The sequence below is a fragment of the Ambystoma mexicanum genome, chromosome 8 (assembly GCF_040938575.1).
Source record: "Ambystoma mexicanum isolate Mex_15411 chromosome 8, UKY_AmexF1_1, whole genome shotgun sequence".
In the NCBI taxonomy this organism is placed as follows: Eukaryota; Metazoa; Chordata; class Amphibia; order Caudata; family Ambystomatidae; genus Ambystoma; species Ambystoma mexicanum.
This window is the reverse complement of record NC_090929.1, coordinates 46906566-46931219: the sequence shown is the minus strand read 5'-3', so window position 1 is coordinate 46931219 and position 24654 is coordinate 46906566. Positions and strand designations below refer to the sequence as shown.

General features: G+C 51.8%; 1 protein-coding gene across 1 annotated transcript in view; it reads right to left on the bottom strand.

Moving 5' to 3' along the window:
• The window catches only part of NCS1 (neuronal calcium sensor 1), a 441477-nt gene that overhangs the window by 97928 nt on the left and 318895 nt on the right, over positions 1-24654 (bottom strand). Inside the window, exons 4-5 of the mRNA XM_069609260.1 lie at positions 16059-16137; positions 12212-12300 (exon numbers count right to left, since the gene is read on the bottom strand). Coding sequence (XP_069465361.1) covers positions 12212-12300; positions 16059-16137 — 168 coding nt within the window. The remainder of the gene's footprint in view (positions 1-12211; positions 12301-16058; positions 16138-24654) is intronic.

Genomic DNA, 24654 nt, shown 5'->3' with positions numbered 1-24654 from the left:
ATCTACCCCCGTTAACCTTACAGCTGTCTTCCTGTCACTCCTGGAACAAGGTAATCAAATCAATAATATAATCGGACTGCGCACACTGCATCGCCTCGCGTGTGATACGCCCCTCGACAGGAGGGCTTAACCAGCCAATTATCTTCCGTATTGGGCAACTAACTAGCTACCGCCTACAGGGAAACGTCATCTACCTATCGAGTGTCTTGCTCGACAATAGGGATCCTCATCTACTCATTGATCAATAAATGCCAAATCGTAGGAAACCACACATACACACCCTTACACGTAGTCGCGACCTCAGCCAATCAGTTTCTACGAGCGGCCGCACGTGATGTTTTCGTGCTCCGCCCCCCTCTCTCGCGTAACGTAGCCAACTGCTCTCGCACTTGTTCGACTAACATTCATTCTATTTCCAACACTAAATTGTCAAACCTTCGCCGCGCACCTGTGCAACACCTCCCGCCTCCCGTATTTAATTCCTCCCCCCTCCCTCACAATTTCACATTGCTTGTTGTGCGGGGCATGCTCACCAAGTTCTCTTGATGCGGGGCCGCTCGACTGCATGCACCCCTCCAAGCGGCTCGTCACCTCCCCTCGTCTGGACCACGTCTGGACACTCGCCAACCGCGGGCGGGATACTTCTCAACCGGCTCCCGAGGGCCAATATCCGGATTGCGCTGTCTGGTCTTCTCGCAGCTCCGCGATGGTCCTGTAGTCCTCAGAAGGGGGCGACGGTAGAGGGGGCCGCGCCCCCGGGCCTCCTCGCAACTGGAGTGCCTGGAAAAAGTAAAAAATAAAAAGGCGGATCTTAAACAGATCTCAGCAGTGCCTCCAACTTGTCGGGGGGGAAATTCCGCCGGGGTCGGCCGGGCCGTCCGCAGACCTCCGGGCAGGGAGGCCCCAACTCCTCCCGTATATCCCAGAAGAGATAGAGTATGAGACACACGCAAGAAGCAAGGTGACTCTGCTGTTTATTAAACAAAAACGGCAGGGATGGGTCAAGGATCGTACGCGTCCGTCCTGACACACACACAATCGTGGGGCTCGCAGGCCCTTTTTACCTTAGTATGACGCGCTACTTGCGTCACCTTAGAAAGTTAGCAAAAACCTATCGCCACTCTTAATTGGTTGCTCGAGTGGTAGGGTTAGTATAGCATACGTATAGAGAACAATATTAGTGGACAAGGGTTAGTCAGGTGATATATCTGGGTTGTCCCTACAATTAGATACATGAGAATTGTTACATGAAGACTCCTGATGATTGGTTAATGTTAATGGCGTCAGTGATAAGAGCCCCATGTTCTGATTGGTGCGCCCGCAAGCTTCCCAGCCTGGGACCATCGCTGTTCCCAGCTCTCGGTGTACCTGTCATTTGCAGCAATGTTTCACTATGAGTACGTGCAGACAATGTGAGGACTTATTCATGAGCGAGAAGGCCGACTACTCCCACTGTCGCAGATGTCCATTGAGCCTTTTAAGTGTGTCTGCCTGTGTCTAGTAACGAGGGATCCAGACGCCTTCTTTCTCCTGGGCTTGGCATCCTGTCAGGTTCGGCTTGGTCACGTGAGGTGGGACCGTGTTTGAGGCAGAATTCTGCACAATTAATATTGTTTTTCCACTGTGTGCCTGGTTTAATTTGCAGGTGTGATTTTAACGTTGGTGCGAGGCGTGCGAGGTTGCAACATCGTGCCCTTGATGGTCTGCTTTTGGAATGTGGGTTTGCAACATTACGACCTTGGCTGTCTGCTTTCGCCAGGCTCATTCTGCAGGATCAGCAACCTGACTCTTGTTCTTTTAACGTCCATGGGAGCTCTTGCTTGCGGCCTACTTAGGCCTGGTGTATAGGTGGAACCGTTTGGTGCACAGGCGCTTTAGGTTATAGTATCATATTGTCTTATGACCAGTATCGTGTCTTCGTTATATTTCTCATTATGGCACCTGGGTTTAGGAGAAGCGTAAGCAAGCTCTTTAGATGAGTTCATGATGCGTCTTGCGTTTCTGCATTTTGAGAGCCTATGTGGAAAATAATAAAGATGCATGTCCGTGAGTATGTCTGTCTCCTACGTCATAGCACTGAGTATATTCTTCGTGTAGATTGGTGCGGGAGTGTCCAGTGTGTATATTTGCACAGGTGTGCTGACCGTTGGCTAGGTCATCATGGCATCTCTAACGACGTGTAGATTTTAGTCTAGTTGATCCGTGCCGCAGGTGTCGGCATGGGCAGGGCGTGGGCAGGCAGATGGACACATCCGTTCCTGTACCAGGGTATTTGGTCGTCTGGTAGATGGGCAAACTCTTCTCGTGGCGGGTGCCTGGGCCGTGATCCTTTAGGCCAGGCGCGAGAGGGGAAGGACGGGAGCCTGTTTTTCCATTCTCCCACTTCACTGCAAAGCGGGGTGAGGCACAATAACCCTGTGAACATTGAGTTGATGAGAGTGAACCCGGCCGAGGGATGCCTGCAAAGCGGGGTAAGGCACAATAGCCCTGTGAACATTGAGTTGATGAGAGTGAACCCAGCTGAGGGATGCCTGCAAAACGGGGTGAGGCACAACAGCCCAGTGAACATTGAGTTGACAAGATTGAACCCGGCCGAGGGATGCCTGCAAAGCGGGGTGAGGCACAATAACCTCGTGAACATTGAGTTGATAAGAGTGAACACGGCCGAGAGATGCCTGCAAAGCGGGGTGAGGCACAATAACCCCGTGAACATTGAGTTGATAAGAGTGAACCCAGCCGAGGGATGCCTGCAAAGCAGCGTGAGGCACAATAGCCCTGTGAACATTGAGTTGACAAAATTGAACCCGGCCGAGGGATGCCTGTAAAGCGGGGTGAGGCACAATAGCCCAGTGAACATTGAGTTGATAAGAGTGAACCCGGCCGAGGGATGCCTGCAAGGTGGGGTGAGGCACAATAACCCCGTGAACATTGAGTTGACAAGAGTTAACCTGGCCGAGGGATGCCTGCAAAGCGGGGTGAGGCACAATAACCCCATGAACGTTGAGTTGACAAGAGTGAACCCGGCCGAAGGATGCCTGCAAAGTGGGGTGAGGCACAATAACCCCGTGAACATTGAGTTGGCAAGAGTGAACCCGGCCAAGGGATGTCCACAGTGAAAGGTTGTTTAAAAGGACATTGAGACTCGTGAGTACTACAGGTGAAGAGATTTTGAGTGAAAGGCTTTAGTGAACCCGACTGAGGGAGGCTAACATTCAAGAGGATCGGAGCCCGGGTGAGGGGGATCCACACCCAGCATAAAAGAGACTTGACCACCAAAGGCCCTCATATCGCTGAAAGGAACTGTAACCTTGTACTGCAGAAGCCCAGCAGTGTGCTGTGCTCAGGAGCCCGTGTTGCCTCGTGCTAGAAAACGTGGGGAAGGCAGACCCAGGCTATAACATCCTGACCTTTCATTTTTACACACACTTATTTCTTTTCTGGTGAATATTATCCCACACTATTTTGTAACTTAGCGGAAAGGATTGGCAATAGTTTTTCTTTTTTGTATAAGCCCTTTTTATTTGACAAGACTCCACTAGGACTGTATTATTATTATTTGATGGTTGTAGCCAGAGACGCCATTTAGGGGTCGCAACTGTGACCCCTGAGGTCTCCCTTGCTACCCCTGGAAAAAAGAAATAAACTTTTTTTTTAATGCAAGTTCCTGTTGCCAGCGCTATGTGGCTCTTTGCTTCTGGAGTGGCTGACTTTCTTGTTCAGGCTTCTTAAAAGAAACGTGGTTCCAGAAGTCTAACACTTTGAGCAGTGACCCTAAATAAGAAAGAATAGGAACAACACATATAATGTGTCTTTCTGGAATTCTATACAATAATTGCTAGACTCACTAAAGGTTTATTTCAGGTACAATTCAGGGGGTGAGTCACTGATTTAGTCTGTTCTTAAAACACCTCAACTCAGCCTTTCATCCTTCTGAGGTCGATAAATGAGTACCAACACAAGTTGGGGGACATTTTATGCATATTTTTTTCTATATGAAGCGCTTAAGCGTAAGTGCTATATAATAGCACGTCATTATCATTTGGCCTTGGACGTCTGCCTGCATTCACAGTTATTTGGTAATATGGACCTATACACACTAATATAACGATACTGGTGGCGGTCCTTTTTTGTATGAAATCTATATCACATTATAGTGATATTATAACCATATTTTCCGTAGTGTACTTAGGAACAATGCTATGTGATGACACTTCCTGGTTTATCAAGTGGTGAAAGGTCATGTGTCATCGCTTCCTGTGATATCACTTAGGGGTGGGGTCAAATGGCATCACTTCCTGTGATGTCATCAGAGGTCAAGGGTCATGTGATGTCACTTCCACTACCCCTGGCATTTTGGTGAAATGTCATCCCTGGTCATAGCTTGCTCCCATTTTAGATTTAGGTTTAGATTAGGCATTTTCTCACCCATTTATACAGTTTAATAAACACCCTTGTACTGTGATCACTTGTCTCTATCTTTACTGTCGCCACCATGAGTTCCTTACAAAAGCCAACGGCTTGAATATCCTGACATATCATTTCTTGAACACTTTTCTTTTGCATAACATTGTTTCCCACACTATTTGTATTTAGAGGTAAGGATTGGCAATAGGTTTATTGGTATAGGCCCTTTTATTTTGACAGACTTGACCAGGACTGCGTTATTTTTATATGATGGTCGTAGCTTGCTCCCATCCTTGGATTTAGGGTTGGGAAGGCGTTCAATCAACCGATTGAAGTTCAATAAACACCCTTGAACTGTGATCACTTGTGTCAGTCTTCACTGTATGAGACAGTATGCGGCTCTCTACATCGGATTCGCGTGTTTAGAGTACCAAGAGGAATAGTGCCTGTCCGCAAGTTTTGGAGCCATTAATGTGGTTCAACTCCTAACAATAACGTCTGCCAGAAGCAATCTGGGCATAAACAATTAGAACCACCTCTAACATCAGACAAGATGCCCTCTGATACGGACAACATCCACTGAGGCGATTTCTTCCCTCTATATGAAGGAATTCCAGAAATGCATAACTTGAGATGCTTCCAAATTTGGAGACCTGTCCTTGTTCGGTTCATCTAATCAGATCACTAGTTTTGAGGTTAGAAGATTAAAATCAACACAAAAACACTCTTTTCTGTCCTGACGAAGGCCTGTTTGCAATATCAAGGGAAGACCACTGCATGGATGTGGACTATCTCACTTCTAAAGGCCGAAACGCAGTGCATCGACGCCAACTTTTGTTTATCCATTGGATCACCTACAGTGTAATATAAGGGTGACGAGCAACAAGCACCGAGGGGGGTGGTGCAAGGTGCCTAAAGACAAGACTGTGAAGGAACACAGAGACAGTACAAAACTCTCAGAGAACATAAACACAATTGAGAAGTGTGACTACTGTGAATGATCCGAGTCCAGTATATTTCAGAGAAAAAGACGGTATGTGATTTCCTCTGTTCTTTATGTACATTGCGGCAAGACACCGCTCCCAAAAGGGAGGTCTACACAGCTGGCAGATCTCCAGAAAGAGATAGCAGGGTATGACAAACTTCATGGCACAACAATACAGGCCAGATTTGAACTAACCCAGATTGAATATCATTGTGTACTTTGTAGAAACGGTACAAAAAATGTGTCTTTTTTTATGTTTCAATAAGGATGTATAGGCAACTCAAGTTTTCACTTTTATGTATAAAAATGTTTTTTTGAATAAATATATCTTATGTGAAACATAGAATATATTTTTGTGTTAAATAAGAAACAGTTTCTTATATGAAGTGGTGTGGTTTAGAGTGAAACCATTCAGCAGTCCTCGAGGGTTGTGTGAATGGGGATCTGACCATTATTAGTCAGTTTAGTAACAGGAGCCGGCGGAAGTCTGTGGTCCACCCCCCTTTTTTGTCCATTTTCATAACCCTTACTGACCACAGGCCCCTCGTAAATATAAAACTAAAAAGGCACGACCTTTCCTTACACGTGTCTTCACTGCTGCCAACATGAGTTCCTTACAGCCCCCCGCACTTACTCCTACTCCTACTCCACTGCCCCTTTTTCCTTACATATGGGAAGATGTGCTCTCAAGCACATCATGAAGGCCTGATAGTAGTACGTATAAAGCAGTCGTCATGCCCTGCTCCTGCTCGCATACCCCACTCTACCCCTTCCAAACTCAGAGTGGTCTTCTGCATGGCCGCTCTCCCTGCGGGGCCGTGCTCCGCTCCTGCAGGCATACCCCACTCTGCCCCTTCCAAACTCGGAGTGGTCTTCTGCATGGCCGCTCTCCCTGCGGGGCCGTGCTCCGCTCCTGCTCGCATACCCCACTCTGCCCCTTCCAAACTCGGAGTGGTCTTCTGCATGGCTGCTCTCCCTGCGGGGCCGTGCTCTGCTCCTGCTCGCATACCCCACTCTACCCCTTCCAAACTCGGAGTGGTCTTCTGCATGGCTGCTCTCCCTGTGGGGCCGTGCTCCGCTCCTGCAAGCATACCCACTCTACCCCTTCCAAACTCGGAGTGGTCTGCTGCATGGCCACTCTCCCCACGGAGTATGCTCTGCTCCTGCAGGCATACCCCACTCTGCCCCTTCTGAACTCGGAGTGGTCTGCTGCATGGCTGCTCTCCCTGCCGAGCCGTGCTGCGCTCCTGCTCGCATACCCCACTCTGCCCCTTCCAAACTCGGAGTGGTCTTCTGCATGGCCACTCTCCCCACGGAGCATGCTCTGCTCCTGCAGGCATACCCCACTCTACCCCTTCCAAACTCGGAGTGGTCTTCTGCATGGCTGCTCTCCCTGCGGGGCCGTGCTCCGCTCCTGCTCGCATACCCCACTCTGCCCCTTCCAAACTCGGAGTGGTCTTCTGCATGGCTGCTCTCCCTGCGGGGCCGTGCTCCGCTCCTGCAGGCATACCCCACTCTACCCCTTCCAAACTCGGAGTGGTCTTCTGCATGGCTGCTCTCCCTGCGGGACCGTGCCCCGCTCCTGCTCGCATACCCCACTCTGCCCCTTCCAAACTCGGAGTGGTCTTCTGCATGGCTGCTCTCCCTGCGGGGCCGTGCTCCGCTCCTGCAGGCATACCCCACTCTACCCCTTCCAAACTCGGAGTCGTCTGCTGCATGGCCACTCTCCCTGCGGGGCCGTGCTCCGCTCCTGCTCGCATACCCCACTCTGCCCCTTCCAAACTCGGAGTGGTCTTCTGCATGGCCACTCTCCCTGCGGGGCCGTGCTCCGCTCCTGCTCGCATACCCCACTCTACCCCTTCCAAACTCGGAGTGGTCTTCTGCATGGCCGCTCTCCCTGCGGGGCCGTGCTCCGCTCCTGCAGGCATACCCCACTCTGCCCCTTCCAAACTCGGAGTGGTCTTCTGCATGGCCGCTCTCCCTGCGGGGCCGTGCTCCGCTCCTGCTCGCATACCCCACTCTGCCCCTTCCAAACTCGGAGTGGTCTTCTGCATGGCTGCTCTCCCTGCGGGGCCGTGCTCCGCTCCTGCAAGCATACCCACTCTACCCCTTCCAAACTCGGAGTGGTCTGCTGCATGGCCACTCTCCCCACGGAGCATGCTCTGCTCCTGCAGGCATACCCCACTCTGCCCCTTCCAAACTCGGAGTGGTCTGCTGCATGGCTGCTCTCCCTGCCGAGCCGTGCTGCGCTCCTGCTCGCATACCCCACTCTGCCCCTTCCAAACTCGGAGTGGTCTTCTGCATGGCCACTCTCCCCACGGAGCATGCTCTGCTCCTGCAGGCATACCCCACTCTACCCCTTCCAAACTCGGAGTGGTCTTCTGTATGGCTGCTCTCCCTGCTGGGCCGTGCTCCGCTCCTGCTCGCATACCCCACTCTGCCCCTTCCAAACTCGGAGTGGTCTTCTGCATGGCTGCTCTCCCTGCGGGGCCGTGCTCCGCTCCTGCAGGCATACCCCACTCTACCCCTTCCAAACTCGGAGTGGTCTTCTGCATGGCTGCTCTCCCTGCGGGACCGTGCCCCGCTCCTGCTCGCATACCCCACTCTGCCCCTTCCAAACTCGGAGTGGTCTTCTGCATGGCTGCTCTCCCTGCGGGGCCGTGCTCCGCTCCTGCAGGCATACCCCACTCTACCCCTTCCGAACTCGGAGTCGTCTGCTGCATGGCCACTCTCCCTGCAGGGCCGTGCTCCGCTCCTGCTCGCATACCCCACTCTGCCCCTTCCAAACTCGGAGTGGTCTTCTGCATGGCCACTCTCCCTGCGGGGCCGTGCTCCGCTCCTGCTCGCATACCCCACTCTACCCCTTCCAAACTCGGAGTGGTCTTCTGCATGGCCGCTCTCCCTGCGGGGCCGTGCTCCGCTCCTGCAGGCATACCCCACTCTGCCCCTTCCAAACTCGGAGTGGTCTTCTGCATGGCCACTCTCCCTGCGGGGCCGTGCTCCGCTCCTGCAAGCATACCCACTCTACCCCTTCCAAACTCGGAGTGGTCTGCTGCATGGCCACTCTCCCCACGGAGCATGCTCTGCTCCTGCAGGCATACCCCACTCTGCCCCTTCTGAACTCGGAGTGGTCCGCTGCATGGCTGCTCTCCCTGCCGAGCCGTGCTGCGCTCCTGCTCGCATACCCCACTCTGCCCCTTCCAAACTCGGAGTGGTCTTCTGCATGGCCACTCTCCCCACGGAGCATGCTCTGCTCCTGCAGGCATACCCCACTCTACCCCTTCCAAACTCGGAGTGGTCTTCTGCATGGCTGCTCTCCCTGCGGGGCCGTGCTCCGCTCCTGCTCGCATACCCCACTCTGCCCCTTCCAAACTCGGAGTGGTCTTCTGCATGGCTGCTCTCCCTGCGGGGCCGTGCTCCGCTCCTGCAGGCATACCCCACTCTACCCCTTCCAAACTCGGAGTGGTCTTCTGCATGGCTGCTCTCCCTGCGGGACCGTGCCCCGCTCCTGCTCGCATACCCCACTCTGCCCCTTCCAAACTCGGAGTGGTCTTCTGCATGGCTGCTCTCCCTGCGGGGCCGTGCTCCGCTCCTGCAGGCATACCCCACTCTACCCCTTCCAAACTCGGAGTGGTCTTCTGCATGGCTGCTCTCCCTGCGGGACCGTGCCCCGCTCCTGCAAGCATACCCACTCTACCCCTTCCAAACTCGAAGTGGTCTTCTGCATGGCCACTCTCCCCACGGAGCATGCTCTGCTCCTGCAGGCATACCCCACTCTACCCCTTCCAAACTCGGAGTGGTCTTCTGCATGGCTGCTCTCCCTGCTGGGCCGTGCTCCGCTCCTGCTCGCATACCCCACTCTGCCCCTTCCAAACTCGGAGTGGTCTTCTGCATGGCTGCTCTCCCTGCGGGGCCGTGCTCCGCTCCTGCAGGCATACCCCACTCTACCCCTTCCAAACTCGGAGTGGTCTTCTGCATGGCTGCTCTCCCTGCGGGACCGTGCCCCGCTCCTGCTCGCATACCCCACTCTGCCCCTTCCAAACTCGGAGTGGTCTTCTGCATGGCTGCTCTCCCTGCGGGGCCGTGCTGCGCTCCTGCAGGCATACCCCACTCTACCCCTTCCGAACTCGGAGTCGTCTGCTGCATGGCCACTCTCCCTGCGGGGCCGTGCTCCGCTCCTGCTCGCATACCCCACTCTGCCCCTTCCAAACTCGGAGTGGTCTTCTGCATGGCCACTCTCCCTGCGGGGCCGTGCTCCGCTCCTGCTCGCATACCCCACTCTACCCCTTCCAAACTCGGAGTGGTCTTCTGCATGGCCGCTCTCCCTGCGGGGCCGTGCTCCGCTCCTGCAGGCATACCCCACTCTGCCCCTTCCAAACTCGGAGTGGTCTTCTGCATGGCCACTCTCCCTGCGGGGCCGTGCTCCGCTCCTGCTCGCATACCCCACTCTGCCCCTTCCAAACTCGGAGTGGTCTTCTGCATGGCTGCTCTCCCTGCGGGGCCGTGCTCTGCTCCTGCTCGCATACCCCACTCTACCCCTTCCAAACTCGGAGTGGTCTTCTGCATGGCTGCTCTCCCTGCGGGGCCGTGCTCCGCTCCTGCAAGCATACCCACTCTACCCCTTCCAAACTCGGAGTGGTCTGCTGCATGGCCACTCTCCCCACGGAGCATGCTCTGCTCCTGCAGGCATACCCCACTCTGCCCCTTCTGAACTCGGAGTGGTCCGCTGCATGGCTGCTCTCCCTGCCGAGCCGTGCTGCGCTCCTGCAGGCATACCCCACTCTACCCCTTCCAAACTCGGAGTGGTCTTCTGCATGGCTGCTCTCCCTGCGGGGCCGTGCTCTGCTCCTGCAGGCATACCCCACTCTACCCCTTCCAAACTCGGAGTGGTCTTCTGCATGGCTGCTCTCCCTGCGGGGCCGTGCACCGCTCCTGCTCGCATACCCCACTCTACCCCTTCCAAACTCGGAGTGGTCTGCTGCATGGCCACTCTCCCCACGGAGCATGCTCTGCTCCTGCAGGCATACCCCACTCTGCCCCTTCTGAACTCGGAGTGGTCTGCTGCATGGCTGCTCTCCCTGCCGAGCCGTGCTGCGCTCCTGCTCGCATACCCCACTCTGCCCCTTCCAAACTCGGAGTGGTCTTCTGCATGGCCACTCTCCCCACGGAGCATGCTCTGCTCCTGCAGGCATACCCCACTCTACCCCTTCCAAACTCGGAGTGGTCTTCTGCATGGCTGCTCTCCCTGCGGGGCCGTGCTCCGCTCCTGCTCGCATACCCCACTCTGCCCCTTCCAAACTCGGAGTGGTCTTCTGCATGGCTGCTCTCCCTGCGGGGCCGTGCTCCACTCCTGCAGGCATACCCCACTCTACCCCTTCCAAATTCGGAGTGGTCTTCTGCATGGCTGCTCTCCCTGCGGGACCGTGCCCCGCTCCTGCTCGCATACCCCACTCTGCCCCTTCCAAACTCGGAGTGGTCTTCTGCATGGCTGCTCTCCCTGCGGGGTCGTGCTCCGCTCCTGCAGGCATACCCCACTCTACCCCTTCCAAACTCGGAGTGGTCTTCTGCATGGCTGCTCTCCCTGCGGGACCGTGCCCCGCTCCTGCAAGCATACCCACTCTACCCCTTCCAAACTCGGAGTGGTCTGCTGCATGGCCACTCTCCCCACGGAGCATGCTCTGCTCCTGCAGGCATACCCCACTCTGCCCCTTCTGAACTCGGAGTGGTCTGCTGCATGGCCACTCTCCCCACGGAGCATGCTCTGCTCCTGCAGGCATACCCCACTCTGCCCCTTCTGAACTCGGAGTGGTCTTCTGCATGGCCGCTCTCCCTGCGGGGCTGTGCTCCGCTCCTGCAGGCATACCCACTCTACCCCTTCCAAACTCGGAGTGGTCTGCTGCATGGCTGCTCTCCCTGCGGGGCCGTGCTCTGCTCCTGCAGGCATACCCCACTCTACCCCTTCCAAACTCGGAGTGGTCTGCTGATGGCTGCTCTCCCTGCCGAGCCGTACTCCGCTCCGACAGGCATACCCCACTCTGCCCCTTTCAAACTCGGAGTGGTCTGCTGCATGGCCGCTCTGCCCCGCTCCTGCAGGGATACCCACTCTACCCCTTCCAAACTCGGAGTGGTCTGCTGCATGGCTTCTCCTGCTGGCCTGTCCATGCAGTCGCTGCTTCCACGCCATCTCTGGCCTTCAGCACGCCACCATGTCAGGTACCCGCTTCATGTGGTGACTCTGCCCAACCCATGTTTCCCGCAGGCCTCGCCCCTTTCCAGTCCTCGCTGCTCTCACTCGCCCTCCTCTCTTCAGGGTGCATTTCTCTCGGGTTCAGACGCCCGGCCCGGGGCTGCCCTCTGCCACGTCTACTGCTCTAGTTCACGCATGACGGACACTAGTATTCACCATCAACATGTAATCAGTACTCCTACCCCCCCACCGAACAATACTCCACACAATCCTGTAATTGGGACAGCCCCTCACCCCACTAGCGCTCACCACCATCCTGTAATTGGTACTGCTCCTTGTCCCCCACCAGTACTCACCAACATTCTGTAATTGGTAGTGCCCCTCATCTAAACCAGTACTCACCACCACCATGTAATTGGTACTACCCCTCACCCCCACCAGTAATCACCACCATCCTGAAATTGGTACTGCCCCTCACCCCCACCAGTACTCACCACCATCCTGCCATTGGTGCATCGCCTGGCCCCCCCACCAGTACTCACCACCATCCTGTAATTGGTGCATCGCCTGGCCCCCCACCAGTACTCACCACCATCCTGTAATTGGTGCAGCCCCAGACCCCCAACAGTACTCACCACCATCTGGTAAATGGCATCCACAATGTCCAGCATCTCGTTCCGTGTGATGTACCCGTCATTGTCCAAGTCGTAGAGCTTGAAGGCCCCTGTGGGAGCAGCAAAGACACATACATTACAATCACTTGTACCCAGAGGTCGAAGTGGGCGGGAGCGGTCGGGAGTGGTGCTCCTATACTTTTTATTTTTACGTTTCACTGTTCCTGTAGTTTTATTTTAAAAAGAAACCGTTCTGGAATGGTTCTGTTTTAAAGTAAAAGTGTAGGAAGAAGTTGAAGCTTGCACATCAGTGCACTGCACTGCACATTCCCATAAATAGCAGGTGTGTTTGTTTGGGGGTTTGAATTGTGTGTGGGAGGGGGTGCAGCAATGGAAGTTGTGGGGAGCGGGGAAGGACAGCAGGGAACATAGTTCCACTTCCTCTTTTCATACACTTCGACCACTGCTTGTACCCAAGCCTCAGCCCGTGATCAGGCTGCCCACCTGGGCTGCCAGAAAGGAATTGGCCTATGGCCTAACAGGCAAGACCCTGAAAGGCAGAGACCCGGAAAAGGTCTGTGGGTCTCAGACAGATCGGCTCACATGCCTGGCAGGTCTCTCAGAGGCAAGCCTGGCATGTGATGGGTTCTACCCCAGTCCAACTAGCTGGGATTCACTACGCCTCATGCCACCAGCATTTCAGAGGCGAGCCAACCACACAACAGCCCCTGGCAAGAGCGGCGCGCCAGCCTGCCAGGGAAGGAGCGCCATCTGCCCTGGCTGAACCCCCATATGCACTTGATGTCCTGCACCTTCTGCTGATAGCGAAGAACTATGTGTTTGCCTCATCCCTGCTCTGTCCCCACATGCAGCTAAAAGCCAGAGGTTTAATAAAAGATGGGCCTTGAGGCTGGACAAGGCCTGACCGGCCACCAACTGCATTTGACCTTCATTAAAAAACAGAAACCTGCATGGCAAAACTTGCATTTTTGTCACAAACCTTAATTACAAAGTCTTCATTCACAAGAGCTTTGGTGCAGCCCTCAGAAAGGAATACGACTTGCACCAAGACACCTAAATCTGCAGAACTGTGTCAATAACCTCACAACTGTCACAATAATTAATAATGGTGGCAGGGTCAAGCATGGAGGCGGGTTTCACAGTAGCATTCCACTGCAGGCGGAAGACCTCTGATGTAGACTTCTTCTTCTCTTCACTTTCGTGTTTGTAATGCAGATTAAAGGAGAAGTTCACTCAAAAATGTAATTTCTCAAAAGATGGGTCATAATAAGAAATATATATAAAAAATATTTTTAAAGAAAGTTCCTATGTAAAATATTGAGGAAATGAGGCTCAACGTTTTGACATGGTGGCATCCATTTTGTGAAATGAAGCAGCCTCCCCTGTTCCCGTTAAGCTGTGCCCTCACGGCAATAATCAGGCAAAAGCCCCCTACTGCTGCCAGAGAGCAGAATTTAACATGAAGAGAGGAGACTGCCACAGTAATTGCCTTGACTTACCATTTTACGTTTTCTGTGCTCCCTAAATCCAGGAAAGCCCAGAAAAAGTAAAATGAAGGGCACAGCAATTATAAATACTTCACCGGCAGAGTTGTCATAATTTCTGTGACTTTATTTTCTAGTTTCCCCGAGCATGGGAAACTTAAAACTAAGTTGCTGCAATTATTAATACTCTGCCTCTGAAGTATTCATAATAGCCTCGACTTTCTTTTTAAGTCTCCCAGGCTCCCCCAGGCTCGGAGGAGCCTGGGAGACTTAAAAAGAAAGGCATGGCAATCATAAATACAGCCTGGGAGACTTGAAACGAAATGCATGGCAATCATTAATACAATGTAATTGCCGTAACATTAATTTTAAGTCTCCCGGGCTCCTCTGAGCTGGGGGAGCGCAGGAGACTTAAAAAGAAAGCCACAGCAATCATAAATACAATGTTGTATTTATAATTGCATGGACTTTCGCTTTCAGTTTCCCAGGCTCCCCCAGCTCAGGGGAGGCAGGGAAGAAAAGAAGCACTCACCAGCAGCACTCACCAGCAGCAGAGGGCAGGAAGCAGTCTGATAGCATTCTCTGCTCTCCGGCTGTAATAAGCAAAAACTCCCATTAGGGGGCTTTTTCTTCATTATTGCCGTGGGAGCAGGGCTTAACACAAGCACAGGAGGATCATTCATTTCACAAAATGGATGTCTCCTAGTGCTTGACATTTTTGACTTTGAGCCTCACTTCCTCAAAAGTTTACATAAAAACTTTCTTTATAAACTTTTTTTATTATATACTTTTTATTATGGCCCATCTTTTGAGACAATAACAGTTTTGAGTAAACTGCCCCTTTAAGTCTCCTTTTGGGCAGGTACCTCCAAACAGCCCAATGAGATGCACCCGCGCCCGCCAGACCTTGCTCTTGGTGCTCAGTGAGGTACAAAGTGGCTCACCCACCCCCTTCCCACTGGGGCGTTAACAGAGGGCCTTTGAAGGAGAAAGCAAGGCCAGGAGATCCTCTGCAGGCAGGAAGTGTGTTGCTGCATTTCAAAGAGTCTCGGGAGGATAGCTCAGGGGCAACGCGCTTGCCTTGGAAGCAAGACGATGCCGAGCAACACAGGTTCAATCCCCAGGTCCGCGCTTTGAAACCTCTAGGTATTAAGCACGTCATAAATAAACAATTACAATTACAAAAGAGAGCCGAGGGGATTAAATAGCTCAAAGCCAACGCTTGGACACTTCCAAAGAGTGGTGTGACCCCAGTCGCAGGACTGGAGGATAAAGGTCAAGCTGGGAAATGCAAACATTGTAGCATTATTAGGGGTCCTGCCAAAAAACAAGGTGTGGAATAGCCACCCCCCTCTTTCCACCAACAGAGAATTTCTCCCAGGGTTGGAAACAGAGACCCTCCCCACCACTCACCACCCCCCCCCCATCTCCAGAGTCAATGCGGTGTACTCCGTGCCTTGAACTCCGCTGCCCAGGCTATTGTAGCTGGAAGTGCCTTGTGGAGAAGCTTCGGGCAGCCAGGAAAAGATTGGGAAGATGTCAACACGGTCGGTCGGACAAAACTAATTCCGGCTTTTATGTTGTGGAGTGCCCCGAAGCTGCACCTCCATGTACATGAAGAACACTGACACCCCAAATAAGCAATCGACTTCGAGCCATGGACCCACAGGGGTACTTGCAAGCAGATCTGCAAGGACAGGACTCTACAGACAGATCAGACCTTACTGGGAAGCCGGTCATGCGGGTTCAAGGCTGGTGGGGAGTCCCTGTCTCAGAACATCTGACCTGAGAGCCAGAAGGTAAATTGTGTAGCAGGGGGACTGTGCGGCCAGCTCTCCAAGCCATCTGGTTCGAGTGAGGAAGCATGGTGTGCCGACACCCCCAGGTGGACATTAACCAGTGTTGCAAGCTCTCTTTCAGAACCTTTGTCATCTCTTTTTGGCAAAGGCACTGGAAGGAGAAGAGCTGCAATATGTTTTATACTGAAATGCACTACTTTTTATGACTTTTTTGCACACTTGAGTTTATTTATTTTCCCAGGTTCACCATTTTTTTTTTTTCAAGTAATGTTGCATGTAATTATTTGAAGCACCACATTTGGCTCCCCTGCCCATACTACCACATGCCTAGACCTGGGAGAGGCAGGGAATTCATGGGTACGGCTGAGCCAGGACCATACCTAGGGGTCTGGGCTTTCGCTCTACGAGACCACCACAGGCCAAACCAAGAGCGCAGCCATGTGGATTAGCATGGCCATGAGGAGAGGCAAACGTACCCGTGTGGGGGCATCAAACTTCTTTACGCATTCTAATGAGACTATTCTGGTGCAGCTTCAATGTTACAAGCAAACTAAGAAAACTTACACCGCAGCTTCTCATCCAGCGTCCCCCGTGAAGTGACCGACAGTGCCTGGATGAACTCTGAGAACTCGATCCGTCCGTCCTAAGAAGAGAGACCGAGAGACTGCATCAATTCGTGATTTCCAGCTCCCCAGACAAATGTTCATATGCCTTTCTCATGAAGCCCACCCTAGAAAAAACCAAGTGCTATTTCACAGTGTGCCAAAGCTATCAGGTCGCAGGACTTCCAAAACAGACCCCCTGAGAGGAGACCAAACTATAAAAGAGAAGACACAATTTTAACACAAATTCCAGACAGAAGCAAAGCAACATCCGGATAGCTCAGGGGCAAGGCGCTCGCCTTGGAAGCAAGACGACACAGAGCAACACAGGTTCAATCCCCAGGTATGCACTTAGAAACCTCTGGGTATTAAGTGTGTTATAAATAACCCATCATATCATAGATCATATCAGTCTGAATATTTCCAGCACAGAAGGCATATCCAGTCTTCCCATTTGACGGAGTTCTGGAACACTATAGAGTTGAATTACTGTATGGCTATATGGCTAAATCATTGCTCTTGCCAGGTCTTTGGCGGGTCGATGGCGTCGAACCCAGATCCGAACAGTGGTGCGAGTGGATCATGCTCAGTTCGGGCACAGTGGATTGTGTCGGCCCAAGCAGCAAGCGGACGTTGCGCATGTTCAAATGTGATAGCTCTCTGCCGCTCAAAGGTGGCTTTCGGCGAAGCAGGTCAGAGCGTTCACCAGGATCTCTTCAAGGTCAAGCCGAGGTCGGGTTGTAACCACCAGGAAGGGTCGATGAGTGACGCTCGAGTGGATCAAGTCAACGGGTGGTGGTTGTCACAATAGTGATCCTGTTGCTGATCAGCAAAACAGCAGTTTGAGGGGTGAGTGGAGTCGTGGTGCAAACCCTGGTCTGAGTTGGCAGGTGACTACAGCCATTGGAGTCAGGTTCCGGTGGTGAGCGGTTGATTTGAGCCTAGCAATTGACAGGCTCAGAAGGGACATGATCCAGCGTTGAGTGGGTCAATGTACAAGCAATTGTTCGAAGGTTCAGAGGAGTGCCAAAAAGTAGCACCAGTGGGATCCCTTTGCAGCAATTGCGTCGAATTTGCTTCAATGGCTGTCTGACCAGTTTTGAGGTGGCAGCCTTAGCAAATCTGGTCCTCCAGGGGCCGTTAGACCCAATTCAGGGCCCAAGGACAGAGGGGAGTCCTTTCAGGGTCTGCTCTCCAAGCCCTGGGAGTTTCTGGTGCAGAATGGCAGGTCGTAGTCTACAGAAAAATGGTACCCCCAATGTGCCCTGGGAGAGAATAGGGGGCATATCTCTGCCTTGGACTGGTCCTCCTTCACCTCATTGGTTGAGGGCTATGGAAAATGTACAACTCTCCCAAAAGAGGTCCAGCAAATCCTTCTCAGGGGTTGTTCCAGAGTGTATCAAAGAAGTGGTGGGAGACCCCTTCTTTTAAAGTTAAAGGTCCACATTTGATTGGACAAAGAGTTAGCCTGCTTGCCTTAGTGGTCCAAACCCTTTTATTGCAAGAAGTGGACTTTGTACTTCTGACATCACACCCAGACTGTTTTGTTCTAGAAGAAGTGAAGGGGACAGGAAGGAGGAGAGAAAGAGGCAGAGAGAAACAAAATGGTGGAAGTCATTGAACATAGCCCTCCGGACTACTCTAACCATGCCCCCTTCCCTTCTCACTAGGATGAAAGGCCTTTCAAAATATAGCACCCTGGTGTGAGGCAGCTCCCTTTGAATGGATGTGCTCCTTTGATGCCTGGGTCCAGGGCAGCTGTCTGGTGAGTGGCTGTATTTGGCAGCGGGTGTTACCTACCCTCACAATGAGATCAAACAAGAAGCATGCAGGTTCCTGTCCTTTCATTTGGCAGGCTCAGCCTGTCTGGCCAAAATACACATAACCTTCCAGTGGGGCTGACTCCCAGGAGCTGACACATTTGTGATATCAAATTAAATATGGCTGCAATGATTAGAAGTAGTGCCATGCACCCTGGCTTAACCCAGGGATAGCTTTACTTTAGAGTTTATCCTGCAATCATCAGGGACTGCTTATAATCATCAAGTGCTGCGGAGAGTTGGCCATCACTGCAGCTGTCTAATGTGCAACTGTGACCTCTGAACCTGCTCTGTGCCACTAGCACAGCAGGTGCTGCAAATCAGGAGACTGATGCAGCAGGACACAGGTACACAATACGCTTTTGGCATGGAGGGTATGAAAGGGGGATCTGATCAGCAGATGACCCTATCTGAGATGGAATTACCCGCATCATTTCATTAATTAACAAAAATCAAAAAAGTCAGGGTTTTGCACCCTTGTCATATGGCAAGTCCTCACACCAGGGGGTGGGGAGGGTAGCAGAAGTGACATCACATCTCTGGTGATGTCACAGTAAGTGGTGTCACGTGGCATTTGACCTCATCACGGGAAGTGGCATCAGATGCCCTTGAACCCTGATTATTCCACAGGAAGGGATGTTGCAGGTGAAAAAAAGACAAATATGTTTTGGGTTATAAAATAGCAACTAGTTAATAAAGAAACCAAAAGAGCACATTAATTACTAATTATATTTTGCCTATCGTGCTGCCTTGATAGGTCAGTGGTACACCCACAAATACACAGCCCAGGTGGACTTTCTTCATATGCCAGTATGCCAACAGCGGCCTCTTATTTTGGTTTGGGATGGTCACTGTGATCGCTGAACTAGTGGTAGTACGGGCAGTGCCAGGGTTACCACACGAGTGGCCAGGAATAGAGGTTGCCAAGAAACATCGGAGAGGATGGAGGGCGTCTGAGGGAGATGAAGGAGGGTGAAAGGAGGTCTCTGAAGTAGGTTAGAAGAACATCTGAAGGGAAGTGGGTGATGCTGGAAATGCATTGGAGGGACAGGGCTTCCATGTCACTGTCCTATACTCCCTTATCATGTGTGTTCTGTGTTGTTTTCTGCACAGGGGTCCATGTGGGACTCCTGGCAGTGCATCTCTTCCTCTTTTTGGCTTTGGTGAACAAACCCTTGGGATACCCTTATGGCACCCATGGGTGGGGTACAACTCTGTACCACTAGGGTATGTTTTTTTTCACCTGTGTGTGGCCCATAGAGTAGGGTATGAGCTGGTGGCAGCTCCATGCTGAATTTGACAGGTGCTCTGAGTATCCTCCATTTTGGGATACCCAGGCCCTGGCTTTGGAATCAGTGGATTGCTGATAGGAGACAAGATGGCCCCTATGGACTTTTGCTTTCTATTGCCTGTTACACTGATTTCCCAAAGTCCTGGGAAGCCCTGACTCTATCCCTTCCCCCGACTGGCTGTTGGTTGGAAGTTCCATATATGTTATTGTGGGGAAGTCCAGGCCAGACTGGCTGGAGACTTCCCAATGACTGTATGTTGTGGGTACGCACTTCGGGTGGCACCTGGGTGAATGGAGTGTGTGACCAATAAACATTTCATGTTATGGGTGTCTGGTTTCTAGTGTGTGACTCAATGAATGAGACAGCCCTGCCCGAAACTGGTATGAATGCAGTGTGGTGTGCTGAAAGGCTGGGTGCTTGCCCCAATCCACATCACTTGTTGTGAGTGTCTGGATGGAGAATAATGGCTTGAATGTACTGTGAGCCCGATTGGCTGCCTGCCTGCTAAATGCCCTTCTGAATGATTGACTGCCTGAGCCTGGCTCAGCAGTGTGAATGGGAGACAGAACAGTATATCTGGGGACCGCTCAATGACTAGAATCATTCAGAAGCTGAAGTCGAAACTTGATACTTAACCTTGAAGCCAAGCTGAAAGAAGAAGGCTTTGCTGCTGCTTGCCTTCGACACAATCCAAAAGCCGTTGTGTCTCCAAGAACTGATCCAAGAGAGGACCTGGCTAGGAGACCTCTTCCTGAGCTACGAAGGAACATCGTGCAAAAGCTAATCTTCCTCAAGGTGCCCTGGAAGTAAGTCCTCGAAAGGCTGCCGACCGTAGACGGGGTCCGCCAAGAACGCACCCGAACATTGAGGTCCATCGTCAGCGACCTGGGTTCGGAGGTTTGCCATAACCGCTGGAAGCTCATCGAGTCATGTTACCCAGAAGCGGGGACAGCTTGACGCCAGACAGGTTGACGCTGTGCAGCCGACGGCCGAAGCCGCAACGCTCCACCTGTGACTAAGACACTTTGAAATCAAGGACTCCCTTGCCATCATCGTCGACTGCTTTGTCCCGACGGAGAAAGTCAAGGTCGTAGACGAACCGAGGAGAATCCGCCAGTGGATTTCCCACCACCCGAAGTCCACAAGGAGACCAACGAAGATCCGAAAGCCAGCCGTGGTCGAGTCCCGATCATCGACGCCAACGCTGATGTCCCGACACACGTGCAGGGCCTACGTTCTTCATCGATCTGCTTTGCGGCAACAGACTCTTGCCATTGAGGTGTACCGCATACATCATCTTCATAGGACATCCACGACCAATAGTCGACGAGTATCGCAAAGGTCGAAGCTGCTCCCTCGACAACAGTGTTCACATTTCTTCATAGGAATCTCGACAACCCGTGGCTCCCGCTTTAAGGGAGTCCACTCAAGAGGGATCCGTTGTCGAACCATCGAAGAACTCTGCTAAACCAGGTACATTGGGGTATTAGAACATTTTAGCAGGAAACAAGACTATCTTAAACATACATGGACTGGGCTTGTCGATACTTTTTTATTTACAGGTTATCCAGGTGGGGGGATCCTCACACACAACTGGGTCTTGGGTAGGGACACAGTATTCTGCCATTTGTTTAACCTACCTTGTCTTCCTTCCTATGTCTATTGTTGATTCATTTTACTATTTGATTTGTGTGCCAGTGGGACTGCTTGCAGTTGGTGCATTTTAAAAGGAGTCAAGAGTTAACTGTGGTACCACATAGACATTGTACATATTTACCATATTAGAATTGCCAGAGTACAAAATGTGTTATTGATTTTGTATATATATATATATTGAACTTTATTTATATAAAGAACTGTGTTATCACCTAACATAGTGCGTGGACATACCTTTGTGGGGGCTTGGGGACTACACTTTACTTAAGAACCAGCCCACATCACCTCCTGAGAGCTTAAGCCTTGATTGCTCGACCTTCGTTACCGCACAGACAATCTTGGCTGGGGTGCTCCGTGCTTCTACTCTGCCATATAGAGGGCAGGAGTACAGAACCCCCCCCTCCAGTATTTACAAAGTGTGTGGAGGACCTTGAGCAGGGCCGCCCGAACCCCAAAGAGGGTGAGCCTGAGAGGGGTAGAGGTACAAGACCATGGCTGAGTGTCAAGGAGGTGGAAGCGAAGAGTCATGTTGGAGGGCAGTGGATAGAAGGTGCAAGAGTGATACCCTAAGAAGGAGTATGTGGTCAGCCACCATGGAGCAGAGTGAGGACCAGATGTTGGGGACCAGTGCCAGGACCCCGCCAGCGGAAGGTGGTGAAAGAAGAGAAGCAATGCATCTATAGCCACTTTGCCTACTGGCCCCCAGGGAACATTTTTGGGGTTTGCCAAGTACTGCCATGATTCAAATTCTGCCCTTGATCAGGCCTAACATCTGGGTGCATGTGAGGAATTCGACCATCCGCAGGGGGAGAGGGCGCTCGCCTGGGCTTTTTTGATTTTTTAATAATGAAAATGAATCATGGGAGACCAATCTTAGAGAAATGTGTGAGGCCTCTCCGCGCACATTTAATCTGCTTGCCGCACAAAACACATATTCACATGTACTCCGGGAAGAGACAGCCTACAGGTGCCGTCTTCCCCTGTCATATTTAGCTGGAATGTGTCAGCCCTGGGTACATCAAAGCATTTCAAGGAGGGGGAAGGCACACCTTCCTCCAGCATGGGCAGCCTGATTTAAATATCAAAGGCCCCATGGATCGGCTTTCCTTTGTCCTCTGGCTGGTGGCAGTGCATACTAATTAGAGATAATTGAAGCAAGCCTGAAGGGGCTTGGTTGCCGGAATAGACAACAGCAAAGCTGGGGCTAACATCCCTTTGGTATGCAATGTGTCAACTTAAAGCTAGTACCCAACCCTCTGTATGAAAGGTGGTGAAATGCATGTCTGGGTCTGCTATTTACCGTAGGCAAACCCCTGCAGAGCTGACCCCTTTCAGAGGGGAGAAGCATGTGGTTTGGGGGAGACAGAAAGTCTGCTCCCAGCACAAAGTTCAAGGGAACCCTGTGCTTTAATCAAGAGTCACAGAGGGCTCAGTTAAACAAAGAGACACTTTGATCTACAACAGACAGGGAGATGGGTGGGACTTAGGTATATGTCATCACCCCCTTGTCTGTCCTGTGGCAGAGTACTCTTGTCCTGACCTCATGCATAACAGAAGATTGTTGGTGGGGACCCGGGATTGGTTCATTAAGGTAGGCTTAGCCTGCCCCCATAACTGGGACCCATTTGGCTTTAAAAGAGGGCTGACCCCATCACTTAGCAGATCATCTGAACACTTCAAAAGGAGTAAGAAGGACTCATTTGGACCCGAGCTGAAGGTACAGTCTACCTTACATCTTCTGCCAGTGAAGGAAAGTCAGGAGTTCCAACAGGGAAGCAAGATCCCTCCCCTAAACATCTCCCAGGGAACAGAGAAAGATACTGGAATCAGAGGACCTGTCTAGCAGCCCCAGAACCATTACCCAGCCAGCAAACAACATGCCCTGCTAGGTTCTGCCAGCAAGCTTCCTAGGTGGGAGTGCCGGAGGGTATCTGAACTAAGGACAAGACTGTTGCCTGCAAACACTCTCCTGAGCTTTGGGACATCCGCATTGAAAGGACATGAGTCCTGCAAAGAAGCTAGTGCCACACAAGCATCATCCAGCGTTCATCTTCTAAGGACATTTTCGAGACAGTCGAGCCCTCGAACCGCATCTGCCTGCACTGCTGACTGTTGTCACGTCACAGTCGCGAGACCCACCCACGCCGCCTCGACCAGCATTCCAGATCCTCCATCCAGCAAAGAGACAATGATACTTGGCCCCGAACTGCCTACCGCCTGGTACCCGCAGCTGCCGCCTGGTACCCGCAGATGTCTCATGCCACTAACTCTGTCTCAAGGGCTGTGAAGCACCTTCGAACCACCTTCACGCTGTCGAACACCAAGAACTTCTTCAGCATCAGGACATTGTGGTTCTGCCCCCCCCCCGGTCCTTCTCTGAAGGCCCCTAGAGAGAGTTACGACCCTTTGCCCCCTTGGTGCTGAAACCAAATAACCATAAACAGTTAAGACTGATTGCTTTACCAACTGCCCTCCTGTCAGTATCCAGCGTGCATCCCTTTCCTTCGTGAAGCTGTCTGTCCTTTGTGTTCCTTTACAGGGTGGGTTGTATTTTGTAGTGTGCTAAAACTGTCTGTTGTAGTAATAATAAAGTAGATATTTTTAAAGTAGATATTTTCATACAACCTTGACTGAACAGTCCCTTTTTTCATTGGTTAATAAGTGCATTTTCGCTGTGTTGTAACTAACCAATGATCCACGACCTTGCGGAGATAAGCCTGCTGTTCCATCCGCGTTACCAAATTGGACAAGGGGGTCTTATAATTCACTTGTATTGCAATCTGTTCAGATCCCTTCTGGTGTACTAGAAGCGTGGGGCTGATTGATGGTTTAGAAACCGATATTCAGCCCTGGACAACTGGTGCCCAGGAGTTGATTAGTGACAGTGCACCTGTGTCCCAGAGACTGCAGAAGGGGGTGCAGGGGGCTACCAGATTCAAGGATAAGAAGCAAATGACCAGAGACTGAGAACCAAGAAGACAAGAAATGAGTACAATCGACATTTAAAAGCCTCCGAACTGTAAGAGACTGAACTGCTCGACGGTACAGGGGGGCCCTGGGCTACGATTTGCAGTCTGAAAGACTTGAACCATTATGGACAAGCCATCCTGTTTTTGTCACTAAAGTTTATGTTGCTATGTTTTTGATTTGCCCATCTCTGTAACTAGCTCTAACAAGCATTCCTAGCCCATTCATTCTTGTGCATTCCTTGACTTGATCCTACTTGGTTCCGTGAAGGCAGCATTCCACAGAGGAAGGATTCCGGGATATGCTAGAAAGTGAGGGAGCAGTATCATATCAGTGGTGAGGGAGAGCATTCCAAAGAGGGATGATTCAGGGATTTGCTAGGGAGGAAGAGTGAGAGTATCTCAGAGAGGGGAAGGAATTATGGGATACAGTAGTAAGTGAGGGGAGCATTCCATAGAGCAGTGGTATTCAAACTGTGGGTCGCGACCCCCTAGGGGTCCGCGGGTGCATCCCAGGGGGGCCCTGAGAGCTCAGCATGAAAAAAGATTTTTTTTTTTTTTTTTTTTTTTTTTTTTTTAGATTGGAAGAAATGGGCAGGGGTGGCCCACATGGGCGGGCTGAAGCATGAAACTGTCTCAGGCAACAATGAAAAAGTGGCCCACAGTTGTAAATGGATATTCATTCCTTTAGTCACAGACTGGGCCTCATTACTACTATGGCGGACCAGTAACAACGGTGCTGGTAAGCTACCGGCACCGTTGCTACCGTTCCGCCATAGTAAGAGTTGTGCTCGTGGGTGCTTGACAGCCCCCGCCAGGTCTGA